The sequence below is a fragment of the Gekko japonicus genome, unplaced genomic scaffold, assembly GCF_001447785.1.
Source record: "Gekko japonicus isolate JY-2015 unplaced genomic scaffold, Gekko_japonicus_V1.1 scaffold13, whole genome shotgun sequence".
Taxonomy (NCBI): domain Eukaryota; kingdom Metazoa; phylum Chordata; class Lepidosauria; order Squamata; family Gekkonidae; genus Gekko; species Gekko japonicus.
This window is the reverse complement of record NW_015172553.1, coordinates 2995628-3011225: the sequence shown is the minus strand read 5'-3', so window position 1 is coordinate 3011225 and position 15598 is coordinate 2995628. Positions and strand designations below refer to the sequence as shown.

The 15598-nt window shown below is 45.1% G+C and overlaps 1 protein-coding gene across 1 annotated transcript in view; it reads right to left on the bottom strand.

The window, feature by feature from the left end:
* Window positions 1–15167, bottom strand: part of PAX8 (paired box 8) — a 34125-nt gene extending 18958 nt beyond the window's left edge. The window contains exons 1-5 of the mRNA XM_015421087.1: window positions 15092–15167; window positions 8635–8800; window positions 6821–7018; window positions 6588–6676; window positions 4890–5015 (exon numbers count right to left, since the gene is read on the bottom strand). Coding sequence (XP_015276573.1) covers window positions 4890–5015; window positions 6588–6676; window positions 6821–7018; window positions 8635–8800; window positions 15092–15167 — 655 coding nt within the window. The remainder of the gene's footprint in view (window positions 1–4889; window positions 5016–6587; window positions 6677–6820; window positions 7019–8634; window positions 8801–15091) is intronic.
* Window positions 15168–15598: the final 431 nt, after the last annotated feature.

Sequence of the window (15598 nt, the reverse complement as noted above, 5' to 3'; positions counted from 1 at the left end):
GGAAAAACCAGTTCTCAGTTTCTGAGTACTAAGGAGGTCCATGCACAGAAAATACATATGTTTTTTCAGACTACATGGTGACAGGGCATACTGGGAGGATCTACAAGTGGTTGCCAGCCTCCTGGTGTACATGGATGCATCATTTGTAAAAGACAAAAGTTGACTAGTGTCCAAAATTCTAGTTTAGTATTTCCCTGGGTGTGCACACAACAGGTCCCAACCACTGCGGGGGTGGGGAGTGTTAATGGCAATGGAATGGAAACATGGTGCTGGAAAGAAGCAGCGAGGGGGGCCTTGGGACTGAGAAGGAGACCCATAGTCTCCAGGACTATTAAACATACTCTGACTCCCCTCAGAGCACTGCAGAAATGTTTAGAAGCCACTTACAGTCATTTGTTAGAGACAGAATATCTACAGACTCCACGTGAGGTCCTTCACCCCTGACACAGCCAAGGGGATGCCATTTGGTGTGGCGGTTTCTCTCTCATTTCCAGGGTTAAGTAAGAAGGACCAAACAAAGCATCACTTCAGATTACCAAGCTGTGGTGTGACCTCTGCCACACATGTGAAAAGCTCCATTTTGTGACTTGAATGAGGTAGACTAATGTACAGGATTTCTTTTACTTTGTTTAGTTTATTTTGGTTTAAAGTCCTGGGGAGGGTTCCTGAAGCACCCTTCCCAACTGCTGGAAAACGTATGCACAGATTGCCACAGGCCAAACCCATGCACACTCAAGCATACCTTTGCTGCCATAAGGGCTGGAAACTTGATCTGACCTTGCAGACAATGATGAGGTCTTCAGATAGTCGCATTCTGCCCCCTGGCTGTGCTGGCATGTCTGGAATGATGGTGGAGCAACTGCTCTAGTTCATGCCTGCCAAACTCTTAAGACTTGCCTGTTTTGACTTTAAATGTCTAGGTGCATTCATGCGAGACTAGAATAGCACAGCAGACCACATCAGTAAGTAAATAACATACCAAAGTCAAAGTGCAAAGGAGAAATGGAGAGGCCTTGGGAAAGTTATGGGCTCCATATACATGATAGGTGGGAAACACATATGTATGCACCTCTATGCACCTCCTCCAGTCCTGAAATGCCCCATATAGGACCCAAATGGCTAACTCAATTTACTTCTGTTTAAGATTGCATCAGTTATTCCTAAACATGGTTTTGAAGGTTATAATGTTTCTTACAATTGTCATTTTGTCTTTAAAAATAATAATTAATTAACCTCTAGGAATATCATATACAGCTTGGATATAATTCACAAAGGTTCTTTTCTGCTTTTGTATATTAGGGATATCCCCTGCATCAAACCCAGAATCTGTCTGAGAGTGTAGAGGTATTCAAACATTCATTACATTAACTTACTAATGGATCTTTCAGCCAGTGTTCCCTCTAAGCTGAGTTAGTGGGAGCTAGCTCATAGTTTTTTAGCCTTCGGCTCACACATTTTTGTCTTAGCTCAGGAACGAAGGCTCCAGAGCAAACTAATTATGCAGTAGCCAAATCACAGTAAGCCAAATCACAGTTGCCAGGTCTTACCTGGCTGTCGGTGGGGGGGTCCCTCTTTTCAGTGCATGGGCAAAGTGTGAGTACTGCAATGACGTCACCCAGACGTGACATCACCACGCAGGGCATGTTGCAGGGGGGATGCTCTAGCATTTGAGGGGAAAATTCTATGGTAACCATAGAGTTTTTTCTAAAACGCTAGTGTCCCTCATGCAATGTGCCCTGTGTGATGGCATCACCTCTGGGTGACATAATTGTGCCAGGCATGTTGGCGCGGATGGGTCTCTTTGGGGGCGGGACTCCCCTGCTGTCCGGCAGCAGATTGGGCCCACAGAAAGCAGGTAAGCCCTCGCCCCCATCATGGAAATGGCAAGCCTACTTTAATAACTGCACAAGATTACATCATAAAATGGATACCAATTGTTTGTAAAAATATTACTCAATTCAAGAACAAAGACAATTTCTACAATGCAAGAAAATTACAGAGCAGTAAAAAAAGCTGACATGACAAAAAGTCCAATAATTATTGCACAATATCAAAAATAGATCTCACAAGGAGTTATTGTGCACTGCTCAGGGTAGTCATCAGTGTAGCAGAGGAAATGGAAGGGGGGGGGACCTATTCTAAGGGTAAACCACATTTGGCCATAAGGGAAAACTGAGCAGCAGTGCAAAAAGGCTATTTCATAATCCTTCACATAAATATAATATTAACAGCCAAACCCCTCTCCTTGTTACACAATCTCCAAAGAGGACATCACAAATGATTTACGCAATCTGCAGTGTAAATCCCAAACTGCACCCCCCCAAAAAAAATCACATTGTTCCTCAAGTAAGTACCAGTTTAACAGCAACTGAATATTTATCAGCCCCAGAAAGAACTGTTTCACAATCCCAAAGGTAAACACCATTATAACAGGAAGGGGAAAATAAATTATTCCATTTCCCCATACATAACACTGGACAATTTCCAAGGCTGACAACAATTTGACATCTTGAAAAAAACCACCAACTCACCCTAATATCAAAATGTAGCTATCTCGTCACATCTAGGGGACAAAAGGGTTTTAATTAGAGAAAAGGCCAGATCAAAGTCACTGACGGCCTTAGAACATTAAAATATAAAGTGTGCCCTCGTCTTCAGCAGAATGCCACGCTGTGATCAAGGGGGTTCACCAGAGAGACAAGGTCCCTCAGCTACACATCTCTGGCAATGCTGTGCTAGCAACATGCCCCCAGGCGTGATCTTCTAAAACAGCTTCCTGATGTCTCTTTCACTTGGTGCCAGGGGGTATATGGGCTCAGTGTCTTCTTGGGCAGGGATACAAAATGGGGTGTCTGGGGTGGGGTGTCTAGATCTCATCTCCCATCTGCTGCCGTCATTTGGTAATTTCAAATATTCAAGAATGTTATTGGGATGCTCCTTTAGCTGGTGTGATGAAAATCTGTTTTGTAGCTTTAAAGTTAAACATTAAAAAATTGTTGTTTATGTCAATGGGGAACACAGTCCAAGCAATTTAGGCCAAGCAAGCAATTTATAGCCAGTAAGAGTGGAGAAGAGTCAGTACTGTCTCATCAAAGTCACTAAAATTCTATTATAAAATAGAGATGATTTGCCCTACCAGCATTAAATCTGGCATGAAGTAACTCCTGAATGAAAAAAGAAGAAATTTCAGAGAAACTGAATGAAAAATGCCCCAGTTATCACTGTTCAAATATTGACTGCTTGTTCTTTCATATACCATAAAAGTACAAAATAAAATAAAACAGGAAGAATGATTACAAAGCTATGTTCTGCTTCCCATGTGAACACTACCCTGTGTAAGATGGAAGGGCAGCATATGGACAGCCCTGGCAAGTCACAGCCGACTTATGGCGACCCCCCTGTGGGGTTTCCAAGGCAAGAGACGTTCAGAGGAGGTTTGCCGTTGCCCTGCCTCTGCATAGCAACCCTGGTCTTCCGTCGTGGTCTCCCATACAAATACTAACCTGGGCCAACCCTGGTTAGCTTCTGAGATCTGAAGAGATCGGGATAGCCTGGCCCATTCAGCTCAGGGCACAGCATATGGTAATGTTCAAACAGAAATCAGAACTTGAAATTGTGCTTGTAACTCTTCTTTTCTTAACCTCTGTGGTACATGAAGTTAACTTTAAAAAGTTTCCCTCCAAAATTTAAACTGCTCAGGCCCATAGCTACAGTGGGGCATTTTGGGGCCCGGAGCCCTGACTTCCTGCCTAGGCCCCCTGACTTCCTGCCGCCACCACCACCCCTTCCCCAACCGGCCACTCTGCTTCTTTCAGGCATTTACTCAGGAGAACTTAGGAGCCTTCTTGGCTCCAAGCGGTTTACAGGTGCTCCTACTGGTGAGCGTGACTTATTTAAAGGCCCCCCGAATTAAAAAAACCTGGCTACAGCCCCAAAACTGCTATGACTCAAGCATTTTTCATCTGATTTTTCTTAAGTCAGGATTGTTCCTATCCAATTGCCAAAAAGATCCACCGTATGAAATTTCTGATTGAAAGGACAAATGGTTGTAATATAAAATTCCCAGTGCACTGGAATAAATCTCTGGGCAGAAATCTAATACAGCAATGAAGCCATGAGTGTTCAGGGAGAAATTCAGCAGATGAAACGGAGCTGGCGGGTTTCTGTAGAACTGCCAGCATGAGTGTGAGTCAGTGTGTAGGTGATCATTGTAGCAGCAAGTGGCCTGGAGTGTCTTAACGGGCCAAAGTTAGCAGCTGCAGCAGGTCATAAATGGATAGGAAGAAGTGAGAAAGTCCCACTTTTATGAGTAAACATGCACAGGCTAGCCCTGAACCAATTAAATATTTAGACTTTACAGCCAGAGTACAGCAAATCTGCAAGTCTGATGTTCTGATCAGCTTGAACGGTCACTTTGTTGGTTTTCCTCCTGGTTAAACATGCACAAAATTGAGTTCTGCAGCTGAAGATAAGCTTTGCAAGGGGCTGGTTCTGATAATTCAAAGTGTAGAATTTCCAAGCATACCCTCTTGTTAAACACGGTTATGCCACTGAGCCAACCGGCGGAAAGGCTGAAAGATCGTGGTGGGGAGGGGGCGCTGAGGAAGTGAGGCTGTTTATGTGTGGAAGTTAACATCCAATGTCTACGCATTTTAGTAGGTTTGCCTCAGCCCAGATTGTTGTTGTTGTTTTTAAATTTCAGACTATACTATCATAACCTGAATAAGAACAAAGTTTGAGTCCAGTGGCACCTTTAAGATCAACTATTGCTTCAGACCAACACAGCTATCCACCTGAATATAACCGGAATAAAACATAGTAATAATTATAGAATACACTGAACAGTAACAGCCCATCCCGACACCCTCCTGTGGTCCAACAGTACTTACTGTCATCAATTTTCCGCTTGTTGTCACTGCTAGGCACAGCGATCCCCAGAAGACCATTGATGGAGTAGGTGGAGCCCAGAGAATCCGACTGAGGGGACTCTGGTGGAGTCACAGTGGAGCTAGGAACTAAAGGGCACAGTAGAGGGAAATCAGGTGAGCATCAGAACATTCCAGAGACAGGGCCTACAGACCTGAGGAAGGGTACGGGAGAATGGAACAAGCAACAAAAGCCTAACTGGGCCCTGATGCAGAGAGATCTGTGAACACATTTTCCTAGTACTTTTCAAAGCACATAAGCAGCCATGAACGGTCCCAATTTAGATTAGAGAAAGTGGGGGGGGGGGAGAGCCAGTTTGGTGTAGTGGTTAAGTGAGTGGACTCTAATCTGGGAGAACCAGGTTTGATTCCCCACTCCTCCACTTGCAACTGCTGGATGACCATGGGTAAGCCATAGTTCTGTCAGAGCTGTTCTTGAAAGAGCAGTCCTCAAAAGAAGAAAAATAAGAGATTGGATTTATACCCCACCCTTCACTACCCAAAAGTGTCTCAGAGTGGCCTACAAACTCCTCCCTCTTCCCCTCCCCACAACAGACACCCTGTGAGGTAGGTGGGGCTGAGAGAGCTCTGACAGAAACTGCTCTTTTTCAAGGACAGCTGTGCCAGAACTATGGCTTGCCCAAGGTCATCCAGCAGGTGCAAGTGGAGGAGCCGGGAATCAAACCCGGTTCTCCTAGATTAGAGTCTGTGCACCTAACAACTACACCAAAGAGCTCTCTCAGCCCCACCTACCTCACAGGGTGTCTGTTGTGGGGAGGGGGAGGGAAAGGCGATCGTAAGCCACGCTGAGACTCCTTTGGGTAGTGAAGGGTGCAGTATAAATCTAATCTCCTCTTCCTCCTCCTCCATGCAGTTGCACTATCTGAAAATGACCCCAGCCCTTAAGGCTGTGATTGCTCTGGAAAGTGAAAAAGAGCAGGAGAGAGAGGTTGCTTGCCCTTTTCTCTTCCAGAGTAATAAAGGCTCAGGAGGGTCAGTTTTGACTGCTGAAACAATGAGGATGGAGTCAAGGGTTAAAGTCTCCCTGTCCCCGCCCTCATGGGAGCCCACAGAGCTGCTATTTCTTTTTGAAAAGTGCTGGAAAGATCCATTTATGGCTCTCCCAGTGTCACATCTAGTTTGACCATGAGTTTAAATGTGTGTAGAGAAAGAATAGTATAAGCAGTGGGACCCAATGAGCCCACGGAACTTACGGCACAGTGAATTCCGGACTCAGGCTGACAAATATGCGACGCTAGTCCTCAAAACAAGAACTATGGTCCTTATTTCCCTGTCTACTTCCAGGTTTAACTATGACACAGCGGGGACTCTCCCTGTTGCCACAGAAAAATGGCCTCAGTTTCTGGGAATTCCAGACTGGCAGATCCAGTGCCAGGAAAGGACAATCTGCAATCTGTCAAAGGCGTCACTTCTTCCAGCATGCTGACCTGGAAGAAACCTCGCTCACCTAACAAGTGATATGATTCTAGTATCCGGCACCATCTGTGGACCAACCCTGATAACTCCCTTATGTATTTGTTCCTTGGTCCCAGCAGTAATCTGGCCAGGGCAATGCCCTCTGAACTTCGAGTGACAACCTGGGGCAGAGCAGAGTCAGGTCAGGCAGTACCGTGACCCACAATTCACAGAGGAAAGACTTACTGAGGTTATGACCAGGGCTCAAGGTTTTTGACATCACACAGTTGTCCAGCGGGAGATTAAATGGCTGTTGCACTTTGGTGCGAATGATCCTGGAAAGAGAAAGGAGGAGGCAACTAGTTGGGCATGCCTAGGGGAAAAGCACAAAACCTTGTGTCTACTCTCAGCACTGCTGTGATACTGGAAGAATTTGCTATGGATAATGCCCTGGAGAAGGTCACCTCTCAGGCTCTCACCTGTTGATGGAGCTCACACTGGGAACGGTGTCATTGTCACAGACACCCTCTGCCAAGAGGCGGTCCCGGATTTCCCAAGCAAACATGGTCGGATTCTGCCGTTTGTAGTCGCCAATCTTCTCCACCACCTTGGGTGTTGCCACCTTGGGCTTGGAGCCCCCAATAACACCTGGCCGTATACTGCCAGTCTCGTAGTACCTACTCCAATAGAGAAAGTAATAGGATTACCACACCAGTAAGGAAAAAACCCTTGGGTGTTACTGAGAGGTTTTTAACATTTAGGGTTGCCAGCCTCCAGGTGGGGCCTGGGGATCTCCCGCTTTTACCACTGATCCTCAGCCGACAGAGATCAGCTCCCCTGGAGAAAATGGCTGCTTTGAAGGGTGGACTCTATGGCATTGTATTATGCTGAGGCCCCTCCCCAAACCACACCCTCTCCTGGCTCCACCCCCAAAGTCTCCAGGTGTTTTGCAACCCAGACTTGGCAACCCTATTAACATTGGATGAAGGCCAATTAATAGTGTGGTGAAGTGGTTGAATATTGAATTAGGATCTGGAAGGCTCAGGTTTGAAACAGGGGACCTAGGTTCAAATGCCAAGACTGCTGTGGCAGATTGCTGGGTGACCTTGGGCCAGCCACTCAGCCTCACCCATCTGACAGGGTTGTTGTGTGGATAAAAATGGGGAGACTATGTTGTAAGTTGCTTTGGTTCTCCACTGGGGAGAAAAGCATGGTTAACAACAACAACAATAACAATAATAATAATGATGATGATGATAATAATAATAATATCCAGCTAATATCTGACATTTCAAAATTGATTCCTGCTGATTACCAGCCATTAACCAGCTACTCCAGTCTCACCCTGTTCTTTCCTCCCACCAAACTTGCTCAACTATCTATCCTCATATTTTCAGGAAAAGTGATCTACAATCCACCTTTTGTAAAATCTTATCCATCTTACTGTTCTTAAAAGCAAATTACACTGGATAAAAAGGCTCAAATAAAATGTTCTCAGTCCTTGAGAGACAGCTAATTTGAGAAAAGAAATTAGCTACTAGAAAGTGGATTGGTTTCTGCCTTAGGAGAAGAAGATGCAATTGTTAACTGGCAGCCCTGGGAGGTCTACCTGATTATCACCGGCTCCCAGGTGGCTGCTTTGAGACCATACAGCCTCACAAGCCGTTTCATTATTATTGCTCCTTCTTTGCATCCCAGTGGGCGAGGGCGGGCAATGGAAGACCGTGCCTCTCTTGTAAAGGGGTAACTAAACTCTAGGAGCAGACTAGCCCATCTTCACACACAAAAATGATAGGGAGGGACAATTTCTGAATCCCCAAATGGCTGAAGAAACCCAACCAGCTCATACTGGTCAGTCTCTTTAATACAGTTGGGATTGGTCTGAGGGACTTCTGTGCAGATGGCTTGAAGACACTCACTGGGGAAGCAGATAGGGAATTAGAATGAATGGGCTTCCCCAAAAAACCCCTTGAAGGGAAGAGAATGCAGAAACATTTTCAGAAGTGCACTGAGAGAAATACAATTGAATCTATGTGGAAAACACACAGAGACAAGGAAAACAGATTAACGTGTTATCCCTCTGTGCTTAAAATTGGGGCTCAGTAAAGTTGTTTCCTACGGGTTTTCAATTAGCCATCCGTGACAGTGTCTGCTCAGCCCCCAGAACAATTCCTTAATTTAGGAAAGGTACACATTACTCTTTGTCTGTATGAGCCTGGCAAAAATGGCAGGTTGGACACTCGGAAGAGAAATAAACCGCTGCTTGGCTCTAAGTTGCCACCTTCATGCTTACCTGCCCAGGATTTTGCTGACGCAGCCGTGGCTGACTCGCAGCTGTCTGGAGATGTCACAGGGCCTCACGCCCTGGTGTGCCAAGTCCACAATGCGTTGCCGTACCACCTCTGGCAGGGGTCGGCCGTTCACAAAGGCTCCACCCAGCTGGTTCAATCCTCCGTGTCCTGCTAAGAGACAAACCCAGTCCCACGCGGGCAACAGGAGACCTGATTTCATTTAGGAACTGCATGACACATTTGCAAAACAGAAAACACAGCTCTGCTAACACACAAAGTGTGGAACTTAATTGCTGTGATATTAAATATATATATAAAAACATGTGTGTGTGTGTACATGTGGGATGTCACATTCCTTAAACTGGGTTGGAAGAAAAGTGTTGAAAACATCAGAAGCAGGGATGGGGAGAGGGCAGGGCCCACAAAATATAGACGTAATCTAGCTTCCTTTTTTCTTTTTTTTAGCAGTGCCATCCTAAGCAGAGTTCCACCCTTGGTTTCAATGGGCTTAGAACGGTTTATCTCCACTGCGGACTGCACTGTAGAAGTGCTAACATATAAATGCAAAGTATTATTATAATAAATAAACAAGCTCTACACCTCAGAGATATGAAAGAATACTGGATACTGCTTGGTCTTAAAAAACAAGGGAAGACATTTGGAAAATGTATTAAGATGATACCGTCTTGAGATACGTATTTTCTGAATTCTGCTGTCCTGTCAGCAGGCCCTTGCTGTGGCTTTATCCCACCCTGTAATCTGTCTTTGACTTCTCCCACTTTCTTTCTCTCCCACTCTCAGCTTCTCTGCAACATACATTTATCTTTTCATCTTTGTATACATTTTTATAGCTCCCTATTTATGAACAGAAAGAACTTGTTCTTTGTTTTTGTGTATTTCGAATTTAAAAGTGCAGCATCGTAACTATCTGTGTTTCAGCTAGTCCCAGTCAGTTCAAGACTGACTAGTTGACATTCTCAACCGGTTGCCATGCAAATCCTGTAATCTGCTTGCTGTATGTAGGGTAGCCAACTTCCAGATGGGAACGGAAGGTCTCCTAGAATTACAACTGATCTCCCGACTACACAGTTCCCTTGGAGACAGTAACAGATCTTGGAGGTGGACTGTATGGCATCACAGTCCTGCTTCCCCAAATTCCACTCTCCACTGTCTCTGCCTCCAAATCTCCAGGAATTTCCCAACCCAGAGCTGATAACCCTTTGTAATGTTAAGAGTTTCACACTGCTCTCTGAGATGCTAACGTCTGAATCCTCACTCTGCTAGAAGAAGCTCGTGGGGTGACTTTGTGCTGGTCACACACTCTTAACCTAACCTACCTCACAAGTTGGTTGTGATAAAATGGAGGGCCGGAGAACAATGTAAGCTGCTTTGGGTCCCCATAGGGGAGAAAGGCAAGGAATAAATGAAGCAAATAAATAATAAATATAGATGAGGAGGGGGGACAGATTAGGGTTGTCATTCCCCCAATGGGGGTGGGGGTTTACCCGCTTTTGGAGCCCCCAATCCACCAGTCCAATCCGGCTGGCAGGGGGAACCCCGCCCCCAAAGGGCCCCATTTGTGCCAATGTGCCCAGTGCAATGACGTCACCCAGAAGTGATGTCATTGTGCAGGGCACGTGGGGGGGCAATCTATCATATGAGAAAAAAATCTATGGTTACCACAGAGTTTTCCGTCAAATGATAGAGTGTCCCCCTGCAATGTGCCCTGCACAATGACATCACTTCCGGTTGACATCATCATGGCAGTGTGCTTTGCACGCTCACCAAAAACACCAGGGGACAAAGAGGGAACCCCCTGCGGACAGCCAGGTAAGACTTGGCAATCCTAGGACAGATAAACATGGATTGGTTGGTAGGTCAGACAAAGGAAGCAGAGAAGGATGATATGGGGGCTGCTAGGAGGGAAAGAGGATATAATGGGAAGGGGGATACAGGGGAAAGGGAGGTGTCCCTTTGCAACTTCCCTACCATGTAACTGGGCCTGGCCCAGCAGCCACCATTGCACAACTGGGCCAGTTTTCTCAGGGAGAGGCTGCAAGGGGGAAAGAAGAAGGGAAAGCTGAAAATGGGAAGGCAGACAAAACAGGTTGGCGGGGGGGGGGTAGGAAAGAGATAAGAAAGCAGGAAAAGGGGAGAGGCTAATGGGTTTTCAGGGAAGAGAAAGGGGAAATAGTAAGGGAGGGAAATCAGATGTCCCTCACAAGTCCTTGTGGATCCCCCACTTGTACTAATTATATATATTTTCTTACATCTCTACCTCTATGATATTCTAACCATGGGAATTTTCTGTATGGAAGGTTGCTCTCTTAGAAAAAATACCCCACCTACCTTGCTGCAATGATCAGTTAAAGAGATGCTGAGAGATTAAAAATGAACCTGAGTAATGTTTGAATTTACTGAGATTGAATTGTTTATGCATGAAATGAGCCTCTGTCCAGAGTGCTTCTTTTTTTGTTCAAGGTTTGAATTGGATGCCATAAACGGCTTCATACTATAGCTGCTTCCCTTACTACCTCCCTGCCTATCATTCACCACATTCTTCATATTAAAAAGCACAATGTTTTCACTATGGCTTACAGATATGAAGTGGCTCTGTTCCTTATGACAGTCTGATTTAGAGTTTGTTAATGACAAAGGAAGGAAAACTGTCCAAAGGTGCACTGCCTCATGAGAACTGTAGTTTCTCCCCTCCTCTCTGTCTACTAAATTCTTATTTTTAAAACCTTGTTCCACTAACAAAAGTGTCCCAGGGCTCCATGATTTCTATTCTTGGCCCAAAATGTCCACATTATTCTGTTTCTTTAGCAAGAAAGGCAGGCAAACTGTTCAGATTGGGAATATTTCATGCATGCAAACTGCCTCATGGGCGATTTAGTTATTTTGAGGGGAAAGGCCATCATTTCCTAGGCAAACTACATGACAGTCATTTTATATCATGACAAAGCTGTTCAGATTGGCTGCCTTCACATGCTCTTGACCCTATAGCAGGGGTGGCAAAACTGTGGCTCGGGAGCCACATGCGGCTCTTTCACACATATTGTGCAGCTCCCGGTAGGGCAGCTGGGGGAGCGAAGGGGAGGCATACTTTTTCTCCCTCCCTCCCTCCTATTTGCTTTCTTTGTTTCTCTCTCTCTCTCTCTGTCTTTCTTTCCACCTCTTTCATTCTTTCTTTCCACCTCTTTCTTTCCACCTCTCTGTTAGACAAATAAATATAATTATCAAAAAATAAATATCATTGGACAAATACATATCATTATCAATATCCATTTTTACCCCTTTTGTTTTTATTTTTGGCAGTCTCATTTAATGTCAATTAAAAAATCAAATTTGCATATTTTTAAATAAAAATGTGCATGTAATATTTGTTCATGTTTTGTGGCTCTCAGACATCTGACATTTATTCTATGTGGCTCTTACACAGAGCAAGTTTGGCCACCCCTGTCCTATAGCATATGAAGCCATTTATGGCATCCAATTCAAACCTTGACCAAAAAATGAAGCTTGCTGGAGAGAAGCTCATTTTACGCATAAACAGTTCAATCACAGTAAATTCAAATATTACTCAGGCTAATTTTTAATCTCTCAATGTCTCTTTAAAAAGGTAAAGGTTCCCTTGCTCGAAAGCCAGTCAAATCCGACTCTAGGGTTGCGGTGCTCATCTCCGTTTCAAAGCCAAAGAGCCAGCACTGTCCGAAGACGTTTACTAAACACCAAGGCGCACAGAACGCTGTTACCTTCCCACCGTAGTGGTACCTATTTATCTACTTGCAATTTCTTGCTTTCGAACTGCTAGGTTGGCAGGAGCTGGAACTAGAGACAGGAGCTCACCCCGTCTTGCGGCTCCTGGGTCTTGGACTGCTGAACTACTGACCTTCCACAGCCTGCAGTTCAGTGTCTTAACCACTTGAGCCACCGCTCAGGTCAATGTCTCTTTAACTGACCCTTAAGGCAGAATGGCACCCTATTCTGAATCCCACCCTCATAACCCCATAGGTCCTCAGCCACGGATCTCTGTCTTGTATAGACATTGTTCATTAGCCCTCATCCAACCCCTCCCTGAGTCCAGGTATCAGTGCAAGATTCCCACTGCCACACCTGGCTCAGATGAAAAGTGAAGGTGGATGTTGTCCACATACTGGTGACACCTCACCTCCAATCCCTATTGTTTCATGTTGTTGTCAAGCACAGGTGACAATATAGAGCCCTGGAGAGCCCTGAGGTAAAGATTTCTTGGAGCACAACAGCAATCTCCAGGCAAGATCTCCTGGGACCAGCCTCTCAGGACCAGCAGAACCCCCCAGACTAGAGGCATTCTGGAAGGATTCCATAGCTGATTCTGTCAAAGAAGACTGATAACTCCAGGAGAATCAACGGGGAAGGCTGCCAGCAGCGCAGCATCAAAGTCCGAGCCTTGATTCTATGAAAGCGCAAGACGAAATGGCTCACCTGACACCCCCCACTATGTGGCCAATCCTCAGCAGGCACAGAGTTGCCAAAGATGAGAGGCATGATGACCTGTGCTCCCCAATGTCCCTGTCCCACAGAACAGGAAGAGAGAAACCCCAGATATATTCCCTCCTCCACCTGTTATTAGCAATTTCAATTTCGGTTTCCTCCTGCCCCATCCTGAAAGTTCATGAGAACAAAGAATAACATTAAGAGTTCCTGAGTTAAACACTAACCAGTTTTACCCTCGCCCACACAAGCATTTGGTCACTAATTCTACTCTCCTAGTCCTATAATCAGTGCCAATCTTAATAACTTCTCACCTGAATGGAAACATCACACTGAATCACTCTGTTTCCGTAAGTGCCCAGAGGAAGACTGGAGAAAGGGCAAAGATGGCTTCCTTCTGCATCATATTGCTTAATGCCAAGCCCAGTCTCCCAATTAAAGAAATCCCACTATTGCAAGGCAGCCCGTCATAGGGCTCCTAGATTATCATTGGTGGGCTGCTTGGCTTGTAAGTCATGCATGGTAAAACTGGAGAAATACTTTCTGTACATGCCTAACCAGTCACCGGCTACCTGCTACTGAGCTCTTCTATGCCAGGTATGGAATATTCTGATTTAGAGTGAACCAGAGCCTTGGTTATTGTCAGTGTCATTAGAAATTAACATAATGGAAGTTCTTGGCAATCCTTATACCAATTCATTCTGAGTTGCTGTCCTTCCTATTATCTCCAAAATAAAAGAGACACCCCCATACCCTCTACTTATACATATCTGTTAAGTCTGCGAGATAAAAATGTGGCCCCATGACACTCAAACGTTTTGCAAAAATGGACATTACTGTGTTATAAAGGCCCAGGTTAGCTGGATCTTGTCAGATCTCAGATGCTAAGCAGGGTTAGCCCTGGTCCGTATTTGGAAGGGAGATCCCCAAGGAATACCAGGGGACGAGATGTGGACACAGGCAATGGCAAACTACCTCCGGATGTCTCTTGCCTATCAGATTTACCATGCAAATGAAAGCGAAAAAGGAAATGCAATGACAACAAGAATGCAAAATTGTTTACAGTGGAAGGAATTGATGTATAATTTGAAGAAGAAGAAGAAGAGATTGGATTTATACCCCGCCCTTCACTACCCAAAGAAGTCTCAGAGCGGCTTACAAACTCCTTTCCCTCCCCACAACAGACACCCTGTGAGGTAGGTGGGGCTGAGAGAGCTCTGACAGAAACTGTTCTTTTTCAAGGACAGCTCTTGTCAGAACTATGGCTTGCCCAAGGTCATCCAGCAGGTGCAAGTGGAGGAGTGGGGAATCAAACCCGGTTTTCCCAGATTAGAGTCCTCGCACTTAAACACTACACCAAACTGGCAAAATTAATTTACTGCCCGCTATTGAGGCTGCTTCTGTGTGGGGGGTTTGCTCCAGTTTTGTGCCTCAATTGGAGTAGGGTCTTAAAAAAAACAAACCCATCCAAATTACTGTGTCCCCTAATTGTCCACTTTCTGTGTTTCCACCCATCTTGCTGTGATCTTTTCCAAACCTGGTTTAGAAACAGAGCTAGAAGGGACCTCAGGGGTCATCTAGTCTAACCCCCTGTACAATGCAGGAAACTATCACAACTACCTCCCCTCATTCCTCTATGCCCAGAGGAAAGCAAAAAACCCTCCATGATCCCTGGGCCAATCTGGCCTGGAGGAAAACTCCTTCCTGACCCCAAAATGGTGATCAGCATTACCCTGGGCATGTAAGAAAGAGCCAGGAAAGTCAAGCACTGACTCATCCCTTCCTCTCATGATCTGACTAAATTCACAAACTCAGCATTGGTGTTAAATGGCCATCTAGCCCCTGCTTAAAAACCTTCAAAGAAGGAGAACCCACCACCACCCAAGGAAGTCTGTTCCACTGAGGAACCACACTTGGAAGTTCTTTCTAACTTTTAGCTGAAAACTCTTTTATTTCATTTCAATCCATTGGTTCTGGTCCGACCTTCTGGGGTGACAGAAGACAACTCTTCTCCATCTTCTATATAAAAGCCCTTCATATACTTGAAGATGGCTATCATAACGCCTCTCCGTTGTCTCCTCTCCAGGCTAAACATACTCAGCTCCTCCAATCTTTCCTCAAAGGACTTGGTCTCCAGAGATTCCTTACCATCTTCGTTGCCCTTCTTTGAATACATTCCAGCTTGTCAACATCCTTCTTAAACTGCAGTGTCCAAAATGGAACACAATTCTCCAAGTGAGGTCTGACCAAAACAGTTTGATATAATCTTTTGGGAATGACTGCAGCCAGAGAACCTTAAGGCAAACCGGGCAAATATACACGTCTACTTATAGGACAGAGGATTGGCCTTTGGAGTTGCCTCAAACCCAATGAGTATCTTTCTAGGTAGGCGTGATAATGGTTTAGTTATGAGTCAACAAGTTGACTGTTATAGGCTGTGATCACACGCACAAAATAATCCACTTTCAATGCACTTTCCTACTGGATTTT